The following is a 27,991-nucleotide window of genomic DNA, read 5'->3' on the forward strand; positions in this document are numbered from 1 at the left end:
CATACAACGTTCGAATAAACGCCTTGTCTAGTATTAAGAAGATCAAAATATCTTTTAATACCATGTTTCAACCTTAAGTGATGCTAAGCTAAAGTTAGGTGACTTCAATGATAATATTTCAAGCAATTCATTGTGATTTTTTGTTACGTAAATACATCCAAATGGTGAGGCTTACAAAAAAAAAAAAAAAAACAATAGAGAAAGACGTATCTTAGAAAACATCAAACAACTGTTGAAATATCTACAATATTTGCCGTTCCAGAATAAATACTTTAGAATTATGTCCATTCTTTTTCCCTTTTGAATGATCATAATAATCTGAATAAACATTTACTTTATTTATTATTACTTTATTTATTGAAAATAAATTGCTTTCGAATTGTCAAAATCTGCCTCACCTTTGGTGCAACCTTACTTATTAGGACATTTTACCACAAGACATTTTCCATTTTCTTAGCCTATTTTTTCCTAAAAGGTCTCAAAACGATAGATTAGTTCCTAATATTCACGGCCGTATGCTGCTTTTACTTTGATAGTGAAATGTTTTATCCCGTTATTATCAAACTGTCAAGTGGCTTATTAATTATTATTACAATTAATGGCACGAGAAGCGACTGCCTAATGCTACCACCAGACGGAACACGTAATGACAATAACAGAATTGAGGACGGATTCTATCGACGAATCTTAAGGCACCGGGTTACAGTCCAGCTGAGTTCCTCTACTTAAATCTTTATCCATATTGGTCAATGTAAACCTTTGCATTTTCTTATAATATGACAAAAAATGTATATACTAACTAATACACATCACTTATTCGAATGTCTGTATCTGTTACTTTATGTGATAGCCTCACCTTCAAAAAACAGAGGATATGACTGGGATCAAGTGGAAAGGACAACATTTTGAAGTATTGCCTCGAGTCTGGGCGAAAAAGTTCTTGGAACAGAAGCCCTATTGTGTCTCACGCCGTCGGGAAAGCTGAACTTGTCGATCATGTTTAAATTAAACTGTACTCATGAACATGTTCTCACTGCTATTTCTTCATGTCATATAATGGGACAAATAATTGTTTTTGAAAGTACAACACGTTACCCTTCATTCGCAAACATCTTTTTCTCTTTACCGGAAAGTTTACCAACTGTGAGACTTACATCATCTCGCCGTGTTTCAAGCCCACTTTTGTCTCACTTTGATTAAGCCAGGCCCAGAACTACGCAGTCTTCTACGTGTTTTTTAGTCCGCCACTCATGCGCATGTCTATGCGCATATCAGAAAAACATAGCCAACACGGCTCAAGCGGATAAGTATGTGCGGTACGTTGTTCAGTGCTACGATTTACGTTGATGCGTTATCACTCCGTTGGAAAAAGCTTACAGTGTATCACCGGAGTGACTCGACTTAATAATGGTATAATATATAATGATAAAATGTGCTTAGTGGTTGTGTATAAACAGCGACTTACATTCAACCCTATCACTGGCGGTCAAAGAAATTACAACAAGTAACAAGGCTACCTACGACGAGGGGAAATTGGGAAGGGAAATGGAAAAGTTGGGACTCGAAATTACCTCTTAGGAGAGGGCATTTCCGTCGGCAGCCAATGTCCCGCTAGGCCAACCGCTGTTGTTACTACTGCCCAGTCTTGTTTGCAGTGACGTTTGCTGTTGCAGAGAGAGGCCGCGGCAAAGGAGAGATGGTAAAAATACTGTTACTTGCCACGGTAGATGACCTCGGCAAAATGTAGCGTTACGTCGCTAGTATAGCTCTTGTTCATGTTATTAGCGTTCGTTACTGGCAAATCAGCTGTGATCCTACATCGAAGCCGTGCGTGGACGGCAGAGGATTGTGATACCTCACACCGACAATGCTGGCCTACGCATAGGTACTATCCGGCACGGGCTGGCTGAGTACAAGCACGCAAGTGGCTCGAGATTTTGACTAAACTTTAGTAAATAAGTGCCTTCGATGCGATAGGAGTACTGAGCAGGGGACGATGCTAATTTAGGCTACGGCAGTGCTAGTACCGCATATGTAATACTTTGCTTTTCATGACCTAGCAGCGGCTCAGAATTAACGCACGACATTTCCCAAAATTACAGTTCTTTGTTTTTTTGCTTACATGAATGAAGTCGTTTGGCGACTAATTTATTTCAGCTATAGGATTTTTCATATTATTTATGGGTACGCAGGATATACGGATGCAGAAATAGGCACAGTGGGAGGGGGTGCGCGCACTTTTAACACTAGTAAATGTCATAAAATACATCGAAGTTCTCAATGAATAGCAGTACGGGTCCTTGTATCAACGGAGAGCGAGCAGAGTCGCTTGGAATTATTGAGCAAAATAACTTAGCATCAGACCGTAAAATATTACAATGTTTGTGATGATATAGGAACTTTGACGATATTATATTTTTTGTTATAAATTGCATTGATTATCATTAAATTTTATTTTAGGTTTTATATATATAAAACAAAACTTCTCTCGACTAATTTTCTGCGGGAAAAGCAGCGTAGAGATGCCAGAAACGAGAAGTTCTGACGACACACTGTATCCATGAAGTTCTGTTCAAGCATTTTCGCTCTCTATAATCGACAATCGTCTCATACATTTCCCACCTTTCCACATCTCATACGGCTAGCGTCTGCTGTTTGACACCTGCCCACGCCGATGTCCGAAATAAAGGTTAAATAGACATTGAACATAATGTCCAGCTCCATTTGAAAAATTCACGTTGAGCTGGCTTCTAAATGTCAAATAAAATATTTTGTAATACAAGAGACCCGCAACTACAACAACCGTAATCGCTTACTGGGTGGTCTCTGTATATCGTGGACGCTCTTCTCAAATAAATCTCGCCACCGGTTCCACAGTCCGCTTTCAGCGATCCAGCCGTTGTTTCTGATTATGATAGCTGGCATTGAGACGAGTCCTATTTCTCGCAATGACCTGGTTACGGCGGTCTCACATCCACCCCCACTAGAGTCACTTCCAAGTTCCAGCGACGGAAGACCGAGTCGCGTTCCCTCGACGTTGATCTTACGCAGCTGCCGGAACGCCTTGATCTTTGGTAAACTTCTCTCAGTAATAAGGGGATTACGGGAGATGTCAAGCATGAACAACCGCACAGGGCCTCGTCCTGTCATTGAAATAGGCAATGTGAGTCGGCGCAGCGAATCATCGTTCAATCGGCATCCCCGCATCACGAGACAGCGCAAACTGAAAGCAAGCAATTGCAGCAATAATGGAATGAAAGGGCGACCCAGTCACTTAAACCTTAGTGTATGAAGTATACAAATACAATTACTTGTGTATGACCATAACGTTTTGTTGGGCATGTTCACTTGATCGGTTGATCAATTATTATAACTATTACTCAGTTATAACTATTATTTTATCACACGTACTATAGAAGAGGCTAACCGCCGCCGAAAAATGGGTAGCCGCCAAGAGTGCCCCGTTTCGTAAAAGAAATGTATCGCAAAGTCGACTAGATTTATCCTTTAAACAAAAATCTTCCAAGCAATACCATCAAATGAAACTCCTTATCTTTGCTCTAATATCATTCCGTTCGCAATAGTAGGATAGGACACATGAGAATAACATAATGAGGCAGTGTTCCATTGGGTTTTACAAGCAGAAAGTAGCTCGTCGTTGTTAATCCTGATTCGACTGGCGCCTTCATATTATTAATTGAAGTTCGGCATTGTCTATCAGTACAATTTTGCTGAAATTACTGTCTGATTGTTTCAAGAGGGAAGTCTGGGCACGAGTTCTGTTACAAGTAATTATCGACCTTTGGAACCAACGGTATATGAATCTAGAATCTCAATATATTGGCACCTATGCGCACATATCTAAATAACAGCGTCTTCAGTACAGACTTCGTCTAGAAGCGTTCGGTTCCGTTACATCCAATGTGAGTTACCTTTAAGTAAAGGGAGCCTAAATGGGGCACTCGTATAAAAGGATGCTTTTGATAATGTAATCCAAACAAGAAACGCTTCTGTCGCCGTTTGTGTGCTTATAGTCGTCCGTGGGACTGGAAACCCGTTCGCGCTCACGAATAAGCAAAACGGAAATGTTTTCTGTACTCAACTGTTTTTCTCTAGGATTATCCTTCTGGTGACAAACTTCTCGTAGTCATAACGATTTGCAATTGGCTATAATCAGTAAATCCCAGCCCCACTTTTTTGCAGGTATCATCGCATTGTTGGCTCCTAGTACCGTATGATGAAAAGCGCCACCCATTAGGAGAACGACGACGCAGATTTGTGTCTAAAATTTCTAAAAATTATAATTTCTAAATAAAGAAATTCTAAAAAATGAGCACGAGCCCATATTTAATTCTCGTCCTGATCGATGTGAACGAAAATCTGCATCGATTTCGATAGGATTTCGATCGAGTGGGAATTTCAATGAATTTTGTATAAAGATAGCACCTCTCACATCAAGAGCACGTTCAGGTGCGACCCCACTCTGATTTTGTGCCGTCTACGGATCCTACCTTTAGACGTCTGCGCATGAAATATTCACTCCTAGCCGCTCTGCCGTTGACCCCTTAACGGCTTCCGTCGTAGCTGCACAGCGACGCGTCATCAAGGCGACTGTTGTGAGCTAATGCGCTGCCGTATTGCAGAGCTAGTGTTTTTTTTTTGCGAAATCTTACATATATATTTAGTTATTACACCGGAAATTTCGGCCCAGATCAATCCCATCCCGTGCAGCTAGCAAAAATTAATAATTTTTTTCTTGTTTCCTTCGGTCACTTGAATATGTTACAAATTATTTTTAGTGTTGCCTGAAAAGCTTAGCGGCCTGTGTCTCCTACGGGTGCGATCAGGCCGAGCTCAATTGTCCGGTTCTCGCCCGAGAATTTATTACTGTTCTTTAACCTAACTCAACGTAAGGATAACTCGTATGAAGATACCGTAACGCTGGCGAACCGATTAAGCTTTACACTCTATTAAACGTGTGTACCTTTGGGGGTTTAACGTAGTTAAAGTTCACGAATGCTGTTAAAACTACCGCCAACTCGTCTGGAGAATCCTATAGAAAATCAACTTCCGACGAGGACGGACCGCCGGTCGGTTTGGTGGCATATCGGCCATTCCACTCCAAACTCCATCTGGGATGCTATCGCTTGTGTTGAGTAGCATTTGCAAGGGTACTAAGACGCGTAACGGTCTATAATAGGGAAAACTGGGAAACGATTGCGCATCGAGGGACGTATTTGCAATGATGAGCAAACGTTGATCGAGTGATATATTAGTACTTTATATATTATATTAGATACATATTAGTACCGTTAGTTTTAACACGTCGGCTACCAGACTGACACCTATTAACTTTTCAGCATTTTTCAGTGTTACGAAGGGCAACCTGTTACGGTTTCGATGCGACTTCGTCGGTCGTTGTTCAATCGGGCAGTGATCATGGTGCCGGAAAGGCCGTTATTTAGTATCTGATAGACGCAAAATCTTGACCACATTCGTTCCAAGTATATCCAAACTGTATTTCTATCATGGGTCGGACACAAGCGTGAGGCCGATAACAGCGGCCTAAATGGCAGTAGTCTTCGGTAGTAGGGACGAGATTCGTATTGATTTCTGTATAATCTCCGGTGTGGACCCTTTGTTACGTGGAAAAGCTACCTAGAACAAAATATGTAGAAGGAAAACTATGTGTTATTGTGTTGCTGGGTCGTTAGACACTTAAGCATAACATACTGTCCTGTTATTTTCGCTTTTCCGTCTAACAAACGCAGGTGTGCTCAACGTAAGCCCACATAAGATTATCTGTTTTTGCTGCATGTTGAACACGTTACGAATCTGGTACTCACATTTAACAGCTTCGAAGTTCACATTGGACAGCTGATTCTTGAATGTTGTCATTAATAAATATCGTATGTGAGGCGCAGAGCCAGCAAAAACAAGCAATCACTTACCTTAATGTTACAATCTTGGAAAAGGGTGATGTAAGCCGATTGACTAAATATGTAAACGCGCAAGTTCCCAACGATAACACGTCCTAAACACCCGAACGAACACATCATGAGGTTATGGCTACTATGACAAGACCTTTTCGCTTGACAGGGCGCAACTGGATGCATGAAACCGCTTAGAGGGACTACACGGCACGGAAGTTGGGCAAGCATTTATTAATAGGAGAGAAAGAAAATTCGAAATTAGCCGCATAGGCCTTTCTCACTCCTAACGTGGGCAAACTTTGTGCAATACGATCTGACTGTACACAAAGGCAAATCAACGCATCGAAACAAACATTTTGATTCCACGGGCCATAAACTTTTGCCCCACATTCACAAGCAATTACAGCAAGTTCAGAATTTTACAAAGGTACATAATAACGCATCGCTTCTTTGTTTTTTCGTAAGAATCTATTATCTTAAAAAATGTACATCAATGAGTGGTGCCATAGATACGCAATAGACCTACCACCTTTACGCTACTACTAGAACGATCATTTATTAACCTGTACGGCAACTGAAAGCCATGTTAAGATCGATACGGCATCAAAAATGCTACAATCAATAGCATACGTTATTATATATGAACAGCTGCTTTGAAACAAATTTCTCTTTACTCGCTTTGTTACTCATGCAAATATGGGTATATTAGAATTTTCTTTGTTAAAAATAAATTCACAGCTCTATTGGTCATAAGCAATCATTATAGGGATCACGATAACGGTGCTACAAAGCTTAATAACAATTTATCGGATTTGTATTCGGTTCTGTACTCCCTTGACCCCAACTATGTAATTTACGTCTTTAGCTTTGGCCGAAACCCTTCTGCCGTTTATATACGTAAGTGGCGTAACTGTGTACGCTAGTTTTTATTTCGTGTTGTTGACATATATTCAATTCACGCTGCTTGTGAAGTATCTCATGAGACTGATTGCCGAGCTTCGTAGGAGATTTTTGTGTCTCAGCGGTGAGTGAAGAGCCCCGAATAATTGGTTGTTTTAGGAACTATATACGCTGAACAATAAATACGTCTATTTGAATTTTACTCGCGTTCCAACTCATCGTTTTATTGAATCATGCACATTTTTACAATGTATTCAATCCTTATCTAGCCTAGGCTTGGCTGACATCAGGAAATGAATTCAGGAGACATGTCTGTGAGCACGTTCCTCTCAAGACTGTTGTCTCTTCACTTAAGGCTAGAACCAGACAGACACTGCCTTTTGGGCATCGCCTTATTACACATACTTGCTGCATTCATACTGGTCTCACGTTCAGAGAACGACCGACCCTCCTCTACTTAGAAATTCAAGTAAGGGACTCATTTTGCACTCAAAGCCTACTGGTAAGAGCACACCACCCTGAAGTATTGACAATTTTCCAACAGGTCTGAGTAAACATCGTTAACGCCCGTGGCAAACTACGTTAGGTTATTTCTCAACAATTTTAAACCACAATCGTGTCCATTTGAATCAGATATAAACCCGGGTGGCAAAGCTATAAAAGTTTGTTGGCCACGATACATCTAAACCCTTCCCATCGGTCAGGTAAACACCGTCAAAAGCTGTGCAGGATTCTACGAATAGTATTGCTATTTTATACATTTGACGCCCGCCTCAGTGCGCCTTTTTGAATGATCTTTCTTCTAGAAGTCAATCATACTGACGACTACGCGTTTTACCTATCAAGCTACACCGAAGACGATAGACACCTAACGAGGTGTTTCAGCCGCCCTAACACCCCTTCTATCTCAAGTCATGAGATTCGGCCTCTGAAATTACAGCAGGCATACCATTATGGACACAACACAGACTGGCGTTGCATTCGATGATAGCTCGTATCGCAAACATTTGACAGCGGGGGCTGCGGGCTTGTTCTGTTGATCTACAAAAGGACCCAACATGATGTGAATGAATGGAGGATTTCAATGAACTAGAGAAATGGAGCAAAAGAGAGCGAGAGGCACACAATCTGTGCACACAAAATTGATAAGGGTGACGACTGAAGAGCTCAATGAGTTGAAAAACTTGTCCAAAGCATTGAAAAAGATTGGGACGTTTAACCTTATAGTTACGGGTCCTGAATTCTGAAGTGGGTCAAAAGGCCTGCGTGATACGGGATTGAGTTAGAACCTAACCTACAAAGTGTGAACTTAGCAAACGCAGCGGACTAGGTCTGCTGCTCGATTGCCGAGGGATTGCAGCTAGATGATATATTTAGGCACGTTTCATTTGCTACATGTAGGGCTGTGTTGAGGCAGGCGACAAGGCAGTAGCTAACAAGCTCAACCGGTTGACTCGGAAAAGACAGGTAAACACGTGTCAACAAAATGTCACTAAGACGGTGCGATCCCGTGAATCTACGAATCTGCAACCATCTGTAATAGATGGTGGTAAATCCCACTGGATGTAATGTAAAAGTTAAGTGACACTCATTTTACAACGGAAATAGGGTGTACAAACAAACGTTCGTGTCAACGTTGGCACAGAAATAGTTTGCAAGTGTTATCCAAAAGCAGAAATGAAATTAAGAAAATATCCCTCAAATCGTTTTCTATGAATGAAAATTACACCTAGAGCTTAGTGACCTCCTATGGGGTACTTGTTGTGAAGGCACGGTCTACATTATACTGACAGTAAACGTTCTCATAAGATAGCTTGACGAGTAAAAGTTGTCTCGGGTTAGGCTTCTTGGATATCTCCGAGATAACTTAGTGTGTAACGTACTTGTCTGCTAATTTTAGGGAAACGTTTTGGGTTAGGTTCGAGCCCGGACATTAGCAGACAGACTTCGTTCCCTGCTAGCAGCCACCCGTCTGATAGGATGCCTAGGGCCGATGCTGGACGTAAAACTCGAAACAAAGAGGCTTGGCTATCAAGTTAAAATTCGCTGGCCCAGATTCTCGAGCATCCTCCTACATAGCGCTTTGATCATGAACACCTGTATCAACGACGGTCACGCAATAAATACGCTTTCTTGTTTCTACACATGTTGAACATTAGTATCATTGTTATCATTGGGCGTCGCAAAACTGTCAGAATAAAAATACTCTAGCACGATCACACCGCTTCATCAATGGCGTAATCATAATACTTAGCTTTGCCAATTAAAGCGTTCGAAACATGTAAAGGTTTTATAAGGCATTAATTAAAAAGTTGCGTTAATAAAAGCTTAATAAACAGAACAACTTGTGCCTTACGATGCAGATGGTACAAGGTGCTTTACTTATCGAGTAAAGCTGTGTGACAGTAGAGTTACCTTCGAAATTGTCCATTGAAGGCAATCAGATAAATACGACAATGGCTGGCAGGACAACTAAGTATATAAATGTGAACTGCCTTAATCAGGCTACCAGCAGAATGTCCACGAAGTAAACTATTAACTCTAGATTATTAAACCTAACTAGTACATTAATAATTGAATACGGAAACATGTTGGCGCTCAGTTCTGGTACGTTTCACCTACGGCTTCACTTTCAACGTATTTTCCGATTCGGTACTACTGTTTTGCATATGGAGCCTTAGCACCGTATCCGACTCGTCAGAGGACGCTCATTGTTGACAAAAATGATGCAGCTAATTTTTATTCAGCCTCGTACTCGGCGCCCATCGTGACCTATATGCTCCATCTATAGAAGCTGAATAAACATTTACGCACGGAAAACATACTGAACAAAGATTTCGGCAATGCTTACCAAATGCGTACAATATGGCAGACTCGTACGCCGGTAATGCTCAACAGACAACTGCATCAGTGGGAAAGTCTTATGACTGAAATTGTTATAGTCTGCTAGTATTATTATCTGTATTTTACCGCAATAGCCACGCCGGTCTCCACGCAACATTGTTTCGATGGCTCTTACTGTTTTGCCCCTGTGCAGAATACTATCTCCAAAAATAACAACGTTATCTTTTCTACCAAGTTCATGCACGCTGCTTTCGATATATTCTAAAATCAGCTGTACCATTGAGTTCTCTCATAACTAAAGGCTTAAGAATGCCGCATCTCAAACTAGTTCTATATCCTGTTAGGTGTGGTTTTGAAATCTGGCAGTCAAGAACTTGGAGATAACTTAAATACTACGTCGTATTACATTTATTTAACCTTTTTTAATATCGAGACAATTTAAAATGTTGTTTCAAGTAGATATCAAAGCTAGAACGGCTTCATTATTTGCCAGGGTATATAAAGGGGATTTAGATGAACTTTTGAATCACGTATGGCCGTTTCTACCACGCCATTTTGAACCAATTTGTTAAAATGCTCTTTGTTGTTACAGTGGAATGTTCTTATAATACGATTAGAGAAAAAAAAAGTAGGTGCGCTTCATCTAAAATTCAAGAGCACGGTGTCGATTAGTGAACGTCATCACTCGGACGTCCAATACGCCCGTCTAGAAGTTATCGTTTTTCCCTCTCCACGAACAGTTGTTGGTGTCACCGTAAATCCTATGGCTTTGTGGCCAATGGAAGGGACAAAGCATAAGAAGAAAAACGTCTACTAAAAAAGTAACGGCTTGATGAAATATCAGAGTACGATTGACAATATATGAACTAGTGCTAGCAAAGGGGCTCTTAACAGGCACAGATTTACGAACGAAGCCTGTCGACGACAACTATGTTAAAATCTTCCATTATCAGTATGGGTGTGGTACCTGTCATAGAGGTAAAGACAGTGGCTATTTACAACCTAATTATTGTTTCAAGTTTTAACCTTCGTTAGTGCCGTTATGGATCGCTTCAGACGGCTAGGCCTAGCTCGCAATTGGTATATTTAAGCCCGCTTTCATACCTAGACCACTTGACGTGTCCCCACATGTATTCAGCAAACAAGTTACCACTGCATTCTCATAGAGACTATTGACAAACAGGTCATCGGTATCGCCCTGTCATAGAGAATATTATTAATTATGGACACGATGGGTCAAGGCTGGTGCTTTTGTAGGCATTCCATATAGCAGTCACTCGAGTTTTTAACCCTTGAGAAATAATCTGTCTATTTAAAGTATTATTTATTTAGATCAAAAATCTACCTAGCCGCCTTCAGCATGACCGGGATCTCTGTCTTTGGAACTGTACAGTTTCTTCCTTCGTGCGTTTTCCTAAGGCGTAAAGTCCTTCCTACTGCGAAACAGTGCCTATCACAATCTCCCTCTCATCGTGATTTTGTAGAAATATAATGCTGAACCTTGTATCTCACAACATGGAGATTAATACAAACGTTTTCTCAAATCCGAAGGCACTATAACATGGCCCGAGGTAATTTCATTTTCAGCCCCTGGGAGGCCACTTGTTACTCAACATGCCGCCTGCTGTAATTAACGAGTGTTCTTTGAAGTAAAGCAAAGCAAAGCCCGAGCAGTTTTTGCTAAACCTTTAATGAAGGGATGTCCTAAAATGTGCCTCACTTTATCCTTACTTTTTCAAAGCTCTTATTTTTTGAACGAAAGCTCTTACAAGGTAGATTGCAGTGAAAAGCAAGCGCAATCTGTCTATGCGAAAAAACTTTGTCTATGTTTGAAAAAAAAAATGGCTTTTCGTGTTTGTCCACTTAATCACAAAATGGTAATAATCTATACACAAAGGCTATTTACTGCCAGGTTTGGGCGCTGATATTGGACATTTCAGCCGAACGTCACTAATCTGCTGGTCACATTAAGTAACTTTATTAGCCCATAATATTCGTGGGAAGAGCTGTTTAATCCCTAACGAACCATTCATCCCATGAATTTATAGAAGTATCTGCGTGTAATAGAGTGTGATCCCGTCATCGATTTGTAATGACTGCATTGTACACATTGATATGGCAAGATTATGTAAGTCATCACCAGACATGACTGCCTAACATGGCACTACATCAGGGACACTAGATTAGCTCAACGAGCGAAACGATGGCGCCGCTGTCTCAACAGACAAGCCGTTCTGCGATCTGCAGGACTTTCAAGGCTCCAGCTCGTTCTCTATGTCTGCCTTTTTCCACGGGGTCTCTGAGATCTTCTCTTCCGCATACTTTAGCTTAAAACAATCAGCTGATGTATCAAAAAAATATTTCCATTGCTAGAAGAACTAACGCTTTTAATGAGGCTTAAGAAACTCGATTTGGCTTCAACGTGTTCACATTTCAGTTAATCATATTGCATAACTTTCCGTAGTGGCCTCTATTTACCACTGGAAGCTTGACACTGGAATCGCAAAACATGGAAACGTGTGAGCGATGACCTGCATTCGTCGAATCCTAAAAATTACCGAATCCTTTCAGGCCAAATCGAAACGGCTTGGTATTCTACCGTACACTTCTGCAATATGGTAAACAGGACTATTCTTTCTGCAACCGGTCACAAGGTGTTGAACTTTCCTCTCGATCGAAGAAGCCTAGCCATTTGTCATCAGCCATTTTCTTAACCAGCGGTTACTGAAGGACCCGTACCCAACTGTAGCTCCTGAAGCAGTTGTCCCTTCGTGTTTTGCAAACTTACGCTGTTTCCCGCGGCGGTCCTTTAAGCTATTTTTTCCAAATTGGGTAGCCCGGAGCTTACCCTGGCGAAGTAGTTTCCAGGTATCACCTGGTCGTAAAGGCCTTCGCAGGCTTTGCAACAGCATCGTCTGTAGCTAGAACGAGAAACGTCAGTTGTTGGACGCCTTTTTTCCGACTCCTCTAACACCTTAGAACCGTCTAGTATAAAAGTCTACATGGAGCCGCAGCTCGGGCCGCTGATCAAACATCCGTAAATCACACGCAGCAATCGCTTCCTGACTCTCGGCTTTTCGAATGGTTTGCAAATTCTACCGAGCTGCGCCACTAATGATACACGATGCCTCAAGAGTGAGCTCGACCGAAGCTGCTTACTGATCTATAGACAGGTTGTCCACTGCTATTACCACGTAGAGACTGAACAAAATTTCTATCATTATGAACTGAATCATCGTAGACGGATGTTAAACACAAGGAAGACACGATAAAGGACGCTCTCATTATCGGTTTTCAACGCATCTATTAGTTTATACCGTGTCAAACGTTCTATATAAATTCAGCTTCAGATCTTCGAAAACAGGATTCCTTCAGAAATTCCTTCCAAGGCAGGGGTTCCTTCAGATCGCTTGTTTTATTTCCGGAAAGTTTCGCTGTGAACTTTTCTTTTTCGATTACAACTTGAAGAAAACTTACACAGCGCTTAAATGATTTCTGTTCATTATTATAATTACTCTTATCACCTTTTGACCCTCTGGTTGGATAATTGTCGTTATAATGATTTTATTTACAACTTAGATGGTCTCTCCGATAATACCAGTTCATTTATTTCTAGCAAACAATCCATTATTCTTTTTCTAAATTTATATTATATCTATTCAAGCTACATGGTGTCATAGACGCTTGATAGCAACGGCACACACTCACGCTGAAGTAATAATATTAAGCACGTAATATTTATTTTTTTTTGCTGTATTTCAGAGCCGACACGTCGATCGAACTTACTTGGACATTTCTGCCAGCGTAGAGAAAATAGGATGAGCTGATCCAAGAGCACAACCTGACAGGTCCAGGAAAGTCAGGTGAGAGCTGAGAAGTTCGTAGATGTCGAGAAGTTCGTTGAGGAGGCGATTGCTGGCCAAAAAATTCACTCTGCTTTGTAGTACGGGGCCGAATGTATCCCTAAATGGTTTAATTCTAAAATCAAAACAATTGCATATTGCGTAATATAAACATTGCAACATTACGAATATTATGAGACAAAAAGTATGTAGTTGTATCTTATTATTATAATTTTATTATAAATTATTTAGTCTGGGAAACACCGACCAAAATTTCTAACCATATATAAATAGGTGTTTATCTTCACGTTAGTTGATTCTTTACATCCACTCTTTTGTGGTACCCCTAGCCCCAGGTCAAAATTAGGCTAGCCCTACCTAGTTAGTAAAGCTGAAGCCCCTTAAAACTATAATTCTACGATGGATATGTTACCCATACGGTGTGAACCAATTTTAAGCGGATTTCGGGACAGGAATGCACTGATGTTCATGTCGATAAGGCTGAGGAAATTGCTCACAGGAGTTAATACCAAATACTTAAATTATTTGAATAATCATTGATTTTCAATTTGCGAACTGTGCCCGGGAACTCAGCGCTGACTCGTATTCTACCCAACGCATCGGTACACTGAGAGCAGTAAAAACAAATATTTAAATGAACAGTTTTCTTAAAATGCAATATTATATAATGAGACGGAAGACTGGTTACTGGCTTCAGATGCATCGAGGTACTGTTCATCTGTCAGAATGCCTCCGACATAATAAAAAGAGTTCAACAGATCAATTGCCTTGCAGCAATACAGGATACGGTCAGGCTTACCCTACCACACACGCTACATCGCATTTCAAAGAAAAACAGAGTTTTGTTAAGAGGAAGGACCGAACGTATGACCACGTTTCTATTCTCGTTGTTGTGTTCATCTCATTGTCAGGGCCTGGACGAGCCTTAAGATGCGGGCACGTCCCACATTTTCACAAGCAGGTTACTACCTGCGGTGGCCGACTCACTAGAAACCCGTCAAGCCATTTGTCCGTTTGTTCTTTTTTCTACGGGACAGAGAAGACAGAGTTAGTAGGCGTCGCGCAGGTGTAAAAGCGTGGCATGGATCTGAACCCAAGTTCATTATAAGGTTGTTCCTTCTCGGGCAGCAGCTTTTGTCTTTTTCTTTCTGGTACAGAATAGAGATTGAACGTACATAGCACAAACTAAGCAAGCAAGTACGCGACCTCCATCAGCTGCTACTTTCACTGCCGAACGCAACTGACTTTTCTAGCAGAAGAAAACGAGCGCTTTGTTGTCGGGTCCGAATCTGCTCCCAGCATTTGCCTCAAAAGCCTGCAGTTTCCGGAAATCAGCCCTCTAAGCAGCTTGCTGTTCGAGGAGTTCATCGTATCGCTCGTTCCTTTACTTCTTTTTTTGCAGATTTCCCCTTATCTAGTTTCGTGTTCGCCCACTGGGCAAGCCCCATTTTATCTTCTGCTTGAAGCCACACACCACCGAGCAAATACCGACCGAATGGCAGAGTTTTGGAGGTTCATTGGGCCACTGAATTTTCTATTATTGCTAAATTACGGAACCCTTTACTTTGGAGGTCTCCACTCCACCACTGGCACGAACGCCGCCAAGGTCTGCAACTAAAATTCGGGGCCTGCACCAGCATTAAATTCAGCGGCCAAGTCAGTAGATAGCACGATGGCAGTCCAGAGGAAAGCATGAGCCTTGCTTGCGCGCAGCCGCCGCATTCAACCAAACCTCACGGATCCCGGCCCAGCTGGAACCCTTGCCTTCGTCGTAATTTGTCGAGCTCTGACTCAACGTCAGCTTAACCGTTCGTTTCTTTCTTCTCCACTGAGAAGGCGAAAGTGCAAAATGAACGTGGATAAAATAAAATTGTGAAAGAGAAGGGAGTGGCAGATGGAGCGAATGTAGTAAGCAGCCCACTGGACACAACGAACTCTGACTGGACTTGCATTGACCGTCAACGTCACTTTCTACCTTTATCTCTCCCTATATCTTCCTTTGTTTGTTGAGTTCATTCGTAGTTTTTGTTTTGATGGGCGGACGAACCGCGTAATGCCTGGGCGTTCTTATTGACACGTCTTCGTTCCTAGGAAACCCCCAACCCCATTTTGCACCAAGTCCGGCAAGCTGTACAACGGGTATTGCTGTTCTCGCAGCACCTATTAGATGGGAGGCAGGATCTTCAAAGGGACAACACTCTTGAGACAGAAAGAGCAGAATCCTTTTGAAAGAGGAGAAGGTAAACGAAGGGAGAGAAACCCCCATAGCATTGCTATCCTTTTTTTTTTCTTTTTTTGAAAACAGAGCAGGATATATACTTCTTATAAGTCAGTGCTCCCGTGGGATTTATCGTAGCGGAATCACTATGAGGCTTGTATCCCTTATGTTAGACACTACATGTTCCGTGGCACGCTGAATGATGCATTTTCTTGCATATGCATCAGTCGCTTTCATCGACTCCGTTGATATCTACAAAAACGAGTCCTTGTTATCCGCGCTTCACACGCTTATGGCCCGGCGGAAAATATGTATATAGACGACCACCTTGTAGCGTAATTTGTCAATTATCTTATATAAGCGCAGAAGAGTATGCGTCGCATTATATCCAGCACCGCGAAAGCAATTACAACCATTACTTATCGTTTGCTTTCTTGGAGTAAGGTTTTACAAACGGCAAGCGATTCTTATTGCATGATCAGATAAACCGATCTGAACAATGAACCTGGTCTTGAACCTAGCAGCCTTCAAAACAGGCCAAGACAGTTATGATTAGACACCGTGCATCGATTAAAGTTGACGAACTGCTTCCGAGCAACGCGAAGAGGGAATTGAAACAATACGTGTTATATCTTCTGATCGATTTCAACCATTCCCTTGTTAGTTCTTTTAGTATTTTCCTGTCTTAACCCACCAGATTCACCAAAATGTTGGTTACCAGCCTGGGACCGTTAGTCGGTCTAGTTGTGTTTTGAGGCCATGTTGCCATCGGGCCGTAAAAGATAAGGAACGAAAATCGCATACGGACAAAGACGATCATCAACCGAACGATGTGACGTTGAACCCCTGGGGTGCCGTCAACGCGAACTGGTGCCGAGCCAACGACTTAGTTCCTGTTAGCAACCGCCAGCCATCATATAGGGGAACCACAACCGTTGCAGGAATCACTGCTAGTTTTTATAAAGGGAAGACGCCTAGCTTACGAAGCACCCGTCCATTTGAAATGTTTAACTGGCCGACTTTCTCTCGCGCATTGGCCCGAAAGTACGAAGGAGAGCTCCCGAACAAGCAGCAGTCGACGGCGTTTTGACGACAATCGGTGCCCGTCCACGTCCAGATTGCAATCAGAGTTAATTCTGAATTCTGAACATGAGTAGCATGCAAGTGAAAGGTAAAACGGGGGGAGAGATAAATTCAAGCCTTTTTCTACCTTCTTTGAGGACTGATTATGTCCGCTACCCCTGCTGTTATTACTGGAATGAAAGCAATACCATTAGCTTTTGCCGTATTCTCATAGGGTGCACTCAGCTAAACAAGAAGAAGGAAAAAAAGATCTAATCATGGACCAAAAAAAGTGTAATTATATGCAATATGGCACATATATGCATAGGCTTTTATATTATATCTTATTAACCGTATGATGGTAATAACAGTGACGAAGTGATTTGAACAAAATACTGGAGGACGTTCAGATACCAGGATAGGTCGAAGACACGCTCCATATAATTCAAAAAGTAACTAGATTCTCGAGATTTTTTTTGCTTTTTTGTTCTCCATATCTACATTATGCTCGATCACTAGATACTCAAAACAAGGCCAAATTAGCTTTTGCATCTCTGTGTATTTTTGTTTATACTATCGGTGTCGAGTCCAGAAGTCAATGGCAGACAGACATAAAAAGCCCAGATTACGTAGGGACTGCTTTAAAGTCGAGTGGTCTCGGCAAACGTGACGAACGAAGGACGAGTCATTTCCATAGCAAAGGCTTGTGGCAGATACCTATCGAACGCTTGTGACATGCGTTGAACTATAATAAAAGCATGATGATACATTACTAGATCCAAACTATATGTTCTTACACGTAACGGCTTTCAAAAAAGTTCTAGATGACGGACCTGCACTAACCAGAGAGAAGTGTCCCATGTTCAACCATTGCTTAATGCTGAGCATGCAGACAAGTTCGCCTGTTATCTATCTACAGTCGCCAGAATACAACTGGTTAAAGGCTGTATGTTACAAGAGCCATTTAACCGTAAAACCAAATAGAATAGAGAAATCACAACCGGGCTTCACGTACTTACATAGTTATAATAGGCTTATAATAGGTATAAAAGCTCCGTATGCGGATATCGTGGTTTGGCAAAAAAAAATGTAATCAATGAAATTGCACGGGGCATTGTAAGATTTATGTCTCCGTAACGGTACAGGTACTTGTATCTATCTATACTGAAAAACGGAAAAGTTGTCTTTCTAATTACCTTCCTCTAGAATAATATGAAGAATCTGTGACCGCATTCAAAACAAAACTATGTCTTGTAATGAGTAACGTATAAAATTTAAACGGAAATTGCTCTTTAGACGGCATATGCTATAACTAGCTATTATGATGGTATATTTATCTTGTGTGTGACAATCGACTAGCTAATTCCAAACAATCAAATACACAAAAAAAACAGAACCAATACACAATTGTATTAACAGCTATTACCATTGGCCGGTTGCTAAAGGAGCCACTTGCTCCCACAAGCTGACTTCCTCGGTCTCTGTCAACTTTGTTTGGCACGTCTCGTTCTTATCCATGTACTGTTATCAATTTCGCCTAATATTTTTATATAACATTGTTATTTGGAGCGTTGTTCATCTTGCTGTAAAAATAATTATTAAACTGCTTTCATATTATACTCACCGAGGACATACTGGCCGTACCTGAAGTTCGTATTCCATCCATAGAACCAAAGGTAATTATTATATACCAGAGTTAATTATATTAAATATTTATGAGCTTTAAGTCTCATGAGTTGATGTCTGCGCTCTTCTTCGTGACATTCCATACGCCGACGACGTATACTCACTGCTGCGTGCTTTCGCCGAGGAGAACTTTTCGTAACCTGCCGCCAGAGATCTTTCCCTCTTTGTCAACACTATAGATAGAAAAATATCTATGATGAATTGGCCCAGGCCATGTCGAGCAGCCAGAACCCTTTTTTAGGAGAGCCGCCCCCGCTTTCGATTCCTTGCTTTCTTTCAGAGCACGCAATTTCTTTCATTTTGCCCTTTTCCCGCGTGCTCCACCATTCTGTTTCTGCTAAAGGTGCCTCAGCCGACAGAGTTCTAGTCGCACGGCAGGAAGTAAGATTTGTTGATGCTGCTTTACATAGCAGAATACTTTTAATTTTTTAAGCAGGTTGAGAAATGTCGCATTATGCAAATCAGACTTAACTGTTAAGGTATTTGTCTGGTACTATAAGACTCTCACCCGCTTAACCCCATGCCTGGGCCTGGGTCCGGAACTCATTCCAATATAACTTTAAAGCAAAGCTCGTAAAGAAAGATAGTAGATTTGTGAAGTTATTATTAGTCATAAGATCCATCCTCCTGTAGAGTTTCCTACTCTGCCAACATTGATAATCCCGTGGAGGTAGTCTTATGCCCCTCTGTTCCGACATGCCTGGCTGCGTAGCAGTGTCCCGTGCAGTTCGTTTAGGTTTTGTGGCACAATCTAGCGTTGTATCCGTCATTTGGTTTCATTTAATTTCTCCCTAGTGATTTTTTCCCGACCAGTACATTTTTGGCCAGCTGTGGTCCTCGGTGTCATTGTTCAGCTATGACGCAGATGCGTTAAGCAAGAACGCGGGGACTGAGGCCCATTATTTCTGTGAGCTTTTATTAAACGATCCAATTTCGAGCCTGTTTCCGTTCAGGTTAATCCACCAAAAAGTGCTTGGCATCATCTTGGTACCACTGTCAGCGTGTACGCATATCGGCAAGGGCGCTTTCCCTATTCTATGCAAGTAACTACAAAAGTCCTCGGATCCCATTAGGAACTGCGTCCTTATAGCATGTTAGCCTCCCGCTGGGCTGATCGATTCAATAAGCGACTATTAGCATAATTAATAACCACGCTTTGCTGGGCAGTCATGGTTGCATCTTTCAGTTCGGTTAGACTACCAACTGGGGTCCTTCCATAACCTTCGTCGTTCGTCGATCATGAAGTCGTAGGTAATCATTCTTGCTGGAACAGTTAGGAGCCTGCATACTTGAACAATATGGAATGCAGAAATGCAATGAGCTTTTTGTAGTAGCACCCAGTTCTCTGTCGATGCAAACCAAACAGGAGCCCTGAATGAATTCGGCGACCGGCATGAAAAGCCTCTGTTTGCCTTTACTTAATTGGTATTTTGACAAATTCTCCCATCACCTTATTCGCCTTTACCACCGCCCGTCGTATATGGGGGTGGTGGTATCCAGTTATGCTTACCCTTTTGATTCCTCGTCGAAAGTCTACTAGGTCTAACACCTATTTCTTTCAACCAGAAAAGGCCCTTCGTTCTTGGCAAGGGCTACGGCCAGGCCGTTGCCTGTCATTTATTCATAAATTCGCGTCGGCATTTAATTGGATCGCGTTTCCGGTAGTTTTTGTATGCGTACGTTCACTATGCGAGATAAGACATCAGCGTACACAATCTTGTCCATATCTAACGAAGAAGCAAGTCCACATAAAAACTATTAAAGGCGCTTTTGATGTCTACTAGAGTAACCGGAAAAAATAATGGGTCCCCTCTGCAGAAACTTTGTGGGCCTTCGTATTACGACAACACAATTCTGAGGTCTGCCCTTTATAATACTTTTACCGATCGTATCTGACCAGATAAGAACTCGCATATATTACGAATGCAAGGGGTGTGCCTGTGGGGCTTTCCCTATCAGAGCCTCTCCACATTTCGAGTTTTATGTTCGGTATCGCCGTTAGGCATTTCATCAGAGGGCTGGCCCCAGCACGGAACGAAGTCTGTCTATGCTCGGTTTCGAGTTTAGACCAGAGCGTGCACCTAAGACTAGCAGGCAAATATGTTACTCTTCCCGTCATCATGAAGACCTATTAGAGCCTCACTCCCTCGTATAGTGGACCACTCGAGAATTAACACCAGATCATCCTAAGTCAATATAAACGGAGTTCCGCGACAAATGCACATTAAGCTGAGCACCCCGTTTTCCCTTACTGTAGTGAGACTGAGATAAAGGGAGAAAAATCTCTAATGTGTAACAATGGGCACAGAGTAAATACAGACTAGTTCAACGACGCTAACTATTCTCCTGAAGATCACATCTGGTATCTTCTCAAATCTTAGCAAGATTTATTGAGGGTTTTTCAGTTTCTGGCTGCAGCCAGATAAGCTAGGTTAACGCGCGTTATTTATAACTGCGCGCCATTCAATGGTATTGTGGTCACGTATTTTAGGATTCTAAGTGTAATTAGTTGATACGCCGCTAAGGTTGTTCTTGCTTACCTGAATTAGCCCATCTGGACCTAGTTAATTCGCAAGTCACTCATTGTCAAATTTAGATCAAAGTTTTTTTTCAAATAAATTGTTCAGCTTTTTATGTGCCCTCTTCAAAAACGTCAATGACGAAAAATACACACCCATACCTGTTCACTGAGAGAAACACTATATTCAAAGCGATGACAGTTATTATTAAAGCCTAGTTCCTTTTCAAAATACTGTCCTGTTATATAGATCTTCAACAGCACAGCGTCTTTCATCAGTCCGAGTTTCTGACGTGCTCATAGAGAGTTCGTTTATATCGGAACCGACAATAAGTCCTTATTACTACAGCTATGCACAGGGATGTTCTAACGAAGAGCGCTATCTTCTATGGGGTAATCTACGGTCACCAAATATTGGACTACCAAAAGTCGTATTAAAGAGTTACGTGTAGAACTCGCGTGCGAAATATACGCAAACTCAACCTGACAGATGCATCCACGATTCTATCTGCATGGCCCTGTTCGACCATTCTAGTGAAAATCCGTTTGGCCATATGATCGCCAATCCCCCTCCATGACTCCACCCATTCGACGTGAGCAGCTACGAACTCTAGGCAAAGGCTTTCCAGTGACGGGGGTGCAGCTTGAGAAATAGCTTCATGCACGCTATCAGATCCAGATTCGAACTTCTCCATGTTTGCTTTCAGCTGCTCGTTGAATATAGGTCCTCGATTGCATTAAGTTCCGATGATTGCGCAGAGTCGGTGTCGACTTTATTACTCAATTGTGGCAGTGAGAAAAGCCTAGCGAAAACGAACAATCAAAAACTAAATTTAGTTAATGTGCAACTCTTTGTTGTTTACGTTAGGAAAAATAATAATATGGCACATTGGGCCTATACAATATCTTTCTTGCTTTTGGTATAAATTACGGCCCCAAATCTGCGTCTTTTTCGGCTATTCACTGACCTGCAAACCCCAAAATTGGATAATTAAGAACATATAAGTTTGGATTGACAATTTGAAATTTTACTCAATAGAATCAGCATCTACGCAGTCTTTTTGCAGCAGCATACACCACGTGAACTCGAGCTTTACGTGTTTAAGAGACTCCTGCATGTTGGTATACAACGAGCAACGAAAATAGCCTGCGCGTACATAAAATGGATTTTTTTTTTAAATGGATTTTTACGGTTTTACAGATAAAAAAAACCAGTCGACACGCTACTTTGACTGCTGTTTGGGCTTGATGGCCATCTGGGACTAGAACTGTATTGTTGATGCAAACATAAGATTAAAATTAGCAAATATAAAACAAATGAATTCTTCCTGCTCGATGCTAACGCGTATGTACAACTTTCTTACTTACATTATAAATAAACGTGACAGAAGCGTTAAAACTCGGACATGGCCAATCGCCTATCAACAGAGGGAATTCATCTTGACCTATTGGGTTTAGTTTTACAGAAGGTAAGGCCAGTGTTTCTTAAATTGCAATGCCGGGATCGCCATTACATGCTGTACCTGTATACCGAGGTAGATACAGAACGAAAAATATAAGTATTAATAATCACAAACTCCGACCTAACAAAGTCGCCTTCAGGTTACGTGCATACGATGAATGAGCAAAGATAGCTGATAGCAGCTGCTAGTCTCTTTCGGTGCACGCATCTGATTTGTGGTTAATGCCAATCAGATACAAAGTCAGAAAAATATCGAAGGTAAGTGGCTGCTGGCCTCATCTGGCCTAAGCCTGATGGATTTGTTTGCCTGTATTCGCTTTCCAGTATCTGTTCTGTCTTGCATTGTACGTATGAATTAGCCATGATATGTCAAAAGTCACTAGTATAATTGACAAGACAGCAAGAAAGTGGGCGTGAATACAAGAGCAACGTTGTAACCGCGCAGCAAATATATCCATACGTACGTAGGGATGGCTAAAGCGGAGGTATAGCAGTGTAGATAGGAATAATTGACAAGTTCTACTGATCTCTGCTATTCCTACTTATTTACCAGGGGTGAAGCAAGAGCGCAAGCCACAGACCCACCAATGCGAGAGCCAGGCTTTTATTTTTAACTTTTTCCTCCCTGCGCCCTTGCAGGGCCAAAAGGACGGAAACCCTTCCACTTCATCCCTTTGTACATAGTTTTCACTTCACCCGTCGATAAGTCGCCAGTCATTTGTGGTCTGAAGACACGATGAGGGGGTGATGGGGTGCTCGAGGGTGACGTCCCCTACGGCCCTTGAGTCAAGCGACCGTTTCGGAAAATCCTTTTTTGATCTCAAGCGGCATCTGGACGAGCAAGAAAAGAGGGACGCACCAGGCTGGTAAGCCTTCTGCAATTATTTCTCGAGCTGCCCTTTTCTCTGGCAGTTCTATTTGATTGGCTGCAAGATGCGTTGCTATACTCGTCGCCGCGGCCGGTGTCTCCCTCACCATCGCAATTAGCTGTACGTATCGCAATTAGAGTAACCTTAGATAAATCAACAGCTCTCCTGCCTAGAACGGCAGCGAGGTCGGTGTCCTGCAAGGCTTCCGCTCAAACCGTTGCAACGATCAGTTCTTCCTTATGCTGATCGACCAAGGCTAGAAGTGGGCAATCTGGACATTTGCTGAGTATGATTGTGCCGTGGACCGGTAGAACAGAAAGAAGATTCAAGTTCATTTAAGCACATGTATGGATCACGGACAGTGCCAAATAAAAACGGACCATCACAAAAATCTAACTTTTTCTAATTAAACTAAGCGTTTACATTAATTTTTCATGGTGAAAATAGTTGGGGTTTCAATAACGGCAATCGATATTACCTTGAGAAGTTGACGTGCAGTTGGGGATGAAGCAGGCTGAAATGGCATATATATATATATATATATATACATATATATATATATATCGTGTCTATAGCACAACCGAAATCAGACCACGAAAACTGTGCAATTACCCGTATCTCCTACGCGATGCTTCATCCACGGACGCGAAGGTATTATCGTTTACAGCAGCTTAATACTAGGGCAGGGCAACAGATAGTGCTTAAATATGCGCCACTTCTAATTTTGTAAGCGTACAAACCGATTTATGAGCAGTTCTATCTACCCTAACCGACTCCTATGGAACATGAGTCGGCTGTGGTCGCCGTGGCACAACAAGTCATCACAGCCGTCACACCGTTAGGCCAATACAGCAGTTTTATAAAGACCAGCCTTGTGTACGGCAAAGTAATGTTCGTTTGGCCGGGTGCATTTATGGCGTAGATGTTATCCTTACCCTTACTAATTACAATAAAAACCGATATTATACCTTACGAAGAAACTAACACGAACCCTACCATTCAGATAGATTCTCCCTAGAAATATAGTTTTCATTGTCTTCGTCTTCCTCTCTTCCAACGCACTTGCTCAAGTCGACACTGTTTGGACGCAACTCGCACAAGGCCTTTATATGATACCCATTAAGATTGATTTATGGATAATAATATCTTTTACTATGTGCGTAGTGCTATAATTATAATAAAGGAGTGAGGCAAGAAAAACGAAATAAAAACGGACTGTTTTGGGTCAACGTTGCGGCAATCGGAAATAACCGAAATATAAACAAGTCGGAAAACCTACATACAAAAGCAGGTAGCAGGGATTACAGGTTGTACTAACTATTTTATCACAGTAGGAAGAAACTAATCGTAAAACGGAAGTATACTTCTATTTACGATAATATTTAGATTTGAATAACCAATATATATATATATATATATATATATATATATATATATATAAGCGAATATAAATTATTTTATAGAGCGAATAGAAATTTCGGTATAGCAGTTAAGGCTAAGATTATTCGAGTGACAGTCCTAAAAATAAATCGCAGTGCCATACAGGAGCGTCGAGATTTACTTCTTTTTATTGAGAAAAACACGGTAGCGACTGTCAAGCTAAATTTTTTCAGTACAGCGTCCGGCTCTAGCACCGTTAAGCGTCCTTTTAAATTGGCCACTATTGAGATAGGTTTATTGTAGTAACTGATCACTTCAGTTGTTAGGTGCAAGAAAAAAACTGTTACCCTAGAATTTGTTTCCAAATTTACCCAGTAGAACTTAAGTACGGTGGGAATAGCTGGCGACAGCATTAAGACAGAAAGACTTTTTCCACATTTTCTGTCCGTTATTTTTGTCTATTTTATAGTAGTTTATTTATTACTACGCAACGTTATTCCACGTATACCATCAATAGGAAATTATAGCTTGACATATAACTTGTTTTTGAGCATCCTGATTTCATAAAACAAGGAGCAGCGCCTACATAATATGAGCATCGAAATCGGGTATTTTTTTCGATATAATAATGCTCATAGTGGCCAACGATGAGAAAGTGAGCGTTTCTCGTAACGTAAATTACCATGCATCCTACTACCGTTTGATAATTTTCGGTGTATCTCTATATTCACGCTTTTCTAGTTTTCTTAGCTCTATAGATCCTCCTTATAATGCATTTCTGCACGGTTCATCTCCAAAGGATATTTTCGAAGATAAAATATATCTTACGGACATTTTATCCAGAAAGACCTGAATAGGTAAATTGGCGGCTCGATTTCCACTCTTTAGATCATCACTGAGCCAAGCATTAACCGTATAGGGACTTGATTTCATATCTCCAACGAGACTGCTCAAGACAAACACACTAATGGATGCGGAAAAATTCACTCGCCGAGGCAGACTGCATTGAGCGAACAAGACGACAAAACAAACCATCACTATTTAGCTTTTTACCGCCGTACTCGATGAAACAAGACATAATGCACCATGTACCGAAAAGCTCGTCTGTAAAATAAATACCGCCTAGATGCCGACTAAGACTGCCAAACAACGACCGTTCGTCTCCGTCTTCTTCAAATGCGTAATATGAACGTTTGACTGTTGGCTATTTACATTTATGGTGCTAGCGATAATGGCGGCGTATCCGACCAACCTATCGTTAGTACAGTGATCTACCTATATGCCATTGAGGTTATTACACGATTTCAACACTTAATCCGTAGTATATGCGTTGAAGGTGATGTCCATCGGTCTGTCCTCTTCTTCAACACGCGCGCCTCTGTTTACCGTTCTAGTCGACGGACGTCGGACTGGGCATCAACCAATGAGCGAACGGGCTGAGGACAGAATCGACATGTGGATCGGGATCAAAAGCCAAAGCCAACATGTTGACGTTAGATTCGACCATTGGCAAACTTGATTGGTGTACACCTTCGAAGACGTCGGCCTGAGACCAATTCAGCCCACTCTGCCCGGGTGGAGGAAACAACAAACACTTTTAAATAAAATTACTGTCTAACTTATTATTTAATACTGCAATATATTGCATTTGTGATGGCGTCGTACAACTACAATTACATCTTTCAACGCGTTCCTTTAGAGAGATGCGCGTGCAGTTGCTAAAAATGAGGCCAGACATGAAACGGTCCTTGTCGACGAAGAATTCAAGACGCGTTATAAAATATTAACTTTTTTTTTCTCGCACATATATTATTTCCCGTGCCTATTTTATACAGTAATAGGACTTTTAGTATTGTTGTTATTAAACACGTCGTGTATTCTTGTTCAGACGGCTATAACTATAAAGTTAATTATATCCGAGCGGAGGCCAACTGCGCGCGCCCAACTTTGCCCCGAAAAAATGGTGTTTCATTGTCGCCTTATGAGTATGTCAAACTCAAAGTCCCTATGGAAATAAACGCTGTTTTAGTAAATCCTATTGTTTATTATAACAATTCTATTCCTGCTATAAATATTTCTAGTTAAAGATGGTATCGTGGATCACCTCGAACGAGAAATATATCATTTGCAGATACCTCTTGCATCTATACGTTTTTTTCCGTGACGAAATGAATTGGGAGAAGCGCGCAGGCTTATCGGTGTTTTGACAAAATATTCAAACACATTGTCAGTGATCGATGAAAAGAAGTTCTCACGACCGTATCTCGGCAAGCAGTGTACGCGTTCAACATTCAACCATCGTTTTCCAGACGACGATCTATTAGATGAGAAGGCGGGAGATGAGAAAAAAACGACGCTGTAGAAGGTATTGGAACTCGGCCACGAAACGGGAATGCAACGCAAAGCTTCTACACAGCGAACGTCGGTAGACACACTTGCAATTTGTATGGGCTGCTCGAATAAGTGCGCCAAGATGAAAAACGTTATCGTATTTGGCGACTCTCTAATTATCAATAATATACTACTAGATTTGTCTATGTACATTCAGATAATTTTATACATATTTCGGCTGCATCAGAATCATCGCAGCGTTCTGTCAGCGAATTCAAACTTAATACTGGATGGGAGATAGGACTAATATGTGTATTTCGCCTATTAGGCCAGGCGAGTGATAAACGCAACGCGTATATAGGCACAACTTGTAACATCTTGCTTCAGTCGCCTCCACAGACGCTTCGTTCGCAAAAGTTTAGATTCGATGAGACTGAATTTACCCTCAAGATATGCCCGATATAGATCATTAAGCTGCCACACAATACTTTTTAAACGTTTATGCATATACGTTCATGTAAATCATAAGAATGTCTGGGTTTGGCTTATCGTAAACAATTTTTTTTTCAAAATCATGCCCCAGTGCAGATGCTAACTTATCCGTTCGATCGATAACAGATGGATATTCGAAGAAGCTTCAAGGACGATGTGGCCGTCGAACGCGGGAAGGACTGTTCACCCAGTAGCGAATATGTACCTCTTGACGAAAAGACGAGCTAACGGGCGTAGGTTATCGGGGGTCGTCTTAAGAACTACCAAATAATCCATAAACAGATAATTGATAAGAGTTACCGGTTGATTGACCTCTTCGACTCTTGCTATGATAGGACTACAAAAAGCTGGTCATCACCAATATGAGTTGGGATGCTAATATTTATATATAAATAAATCTTGAAGTCTTCTCACAGTTTGTCTTTATGAATAA

At 41.4% G+C, this 27,991-nt stretch overlaps 1 protein-coding gene and 1 long non-coding RNA gene across 7 annotated transcripts in view; one reads left to right on the plus strand and one right to left on the minus strand.

Moving 5' to 3' along the window:
• Positions 1 to 309: 309 nt before the first annotated feature.
• Positions 310 to 27,973, plus strand: LOC111269516 (uncharacterized). Its single transcript, XR_002685802.2, has 3 exons — positions 310 to 1,885; positions 13,440 to 13,540; positions 27,685 to 27,973. It is a non-coding gene; the product is annotated as an uncharacterized LOC111269516 (long non-coding RNA).
• LOC111269513 (leucine-rich repeat-containing protein 42) overlaps positions 2,411 to 27,991 on the minus strand; it is a 42,931-nt gene continuing 17,350 nt past the window's right edge. For 3 of the 6 annotated variants that reach the window (XM_022849172.2, XM_022849169.2, XM_022849170.2), the window contains 4 exons: positions 22,393 to 22,547; positions 21,508 to 21,827; positions 13,464 to 13,655; positions 2,411 to 3,223 (listed from right to left, as the gene is read on the minus strand). In XM_022849172.2, coding sequence (XP_022704907.1) covers positions 2,794 to 3,223; positions 13,464 to 13,655; positions 21,508 to 21,719 — 834 coding nt within the window. In that variant the 5' untranslated portion in view covers positions 21,720 to 21,827; positions 22,393 to 22,547 and the 3' untranslated portion in view covers positions 2,411 to 2,793. The remainder of the gene's footprint in view (positions 3,224 to 13,463; positions 13,656 to 21,507; positions 21,828 to 22,392; positions 22,548 to 27,991) is intronic. The other 3 variants (XM_022849173.2, XM_022849168.2, XM_022849171.2) reach the window with 1 other exon arrangement.

The sequence above is a fragment of the Varroa jacobsoni genome, unplaced genomic scaffold (genome assembly GCF_002532875.2).
Source record: "Varroa jacobsoni isolate VJ856 unplaced genomic scaffold, vjacob_1.0 scaffold_1391, whole genome shotgun sequence".
NCBI classification, from domain to species: domain Eukaryota; kingdom Metazoa; phylum Arthropoda; class Arachnida; order Mesostigmata; family Varroidae; genus Varroa; species Varroa jacobsoni.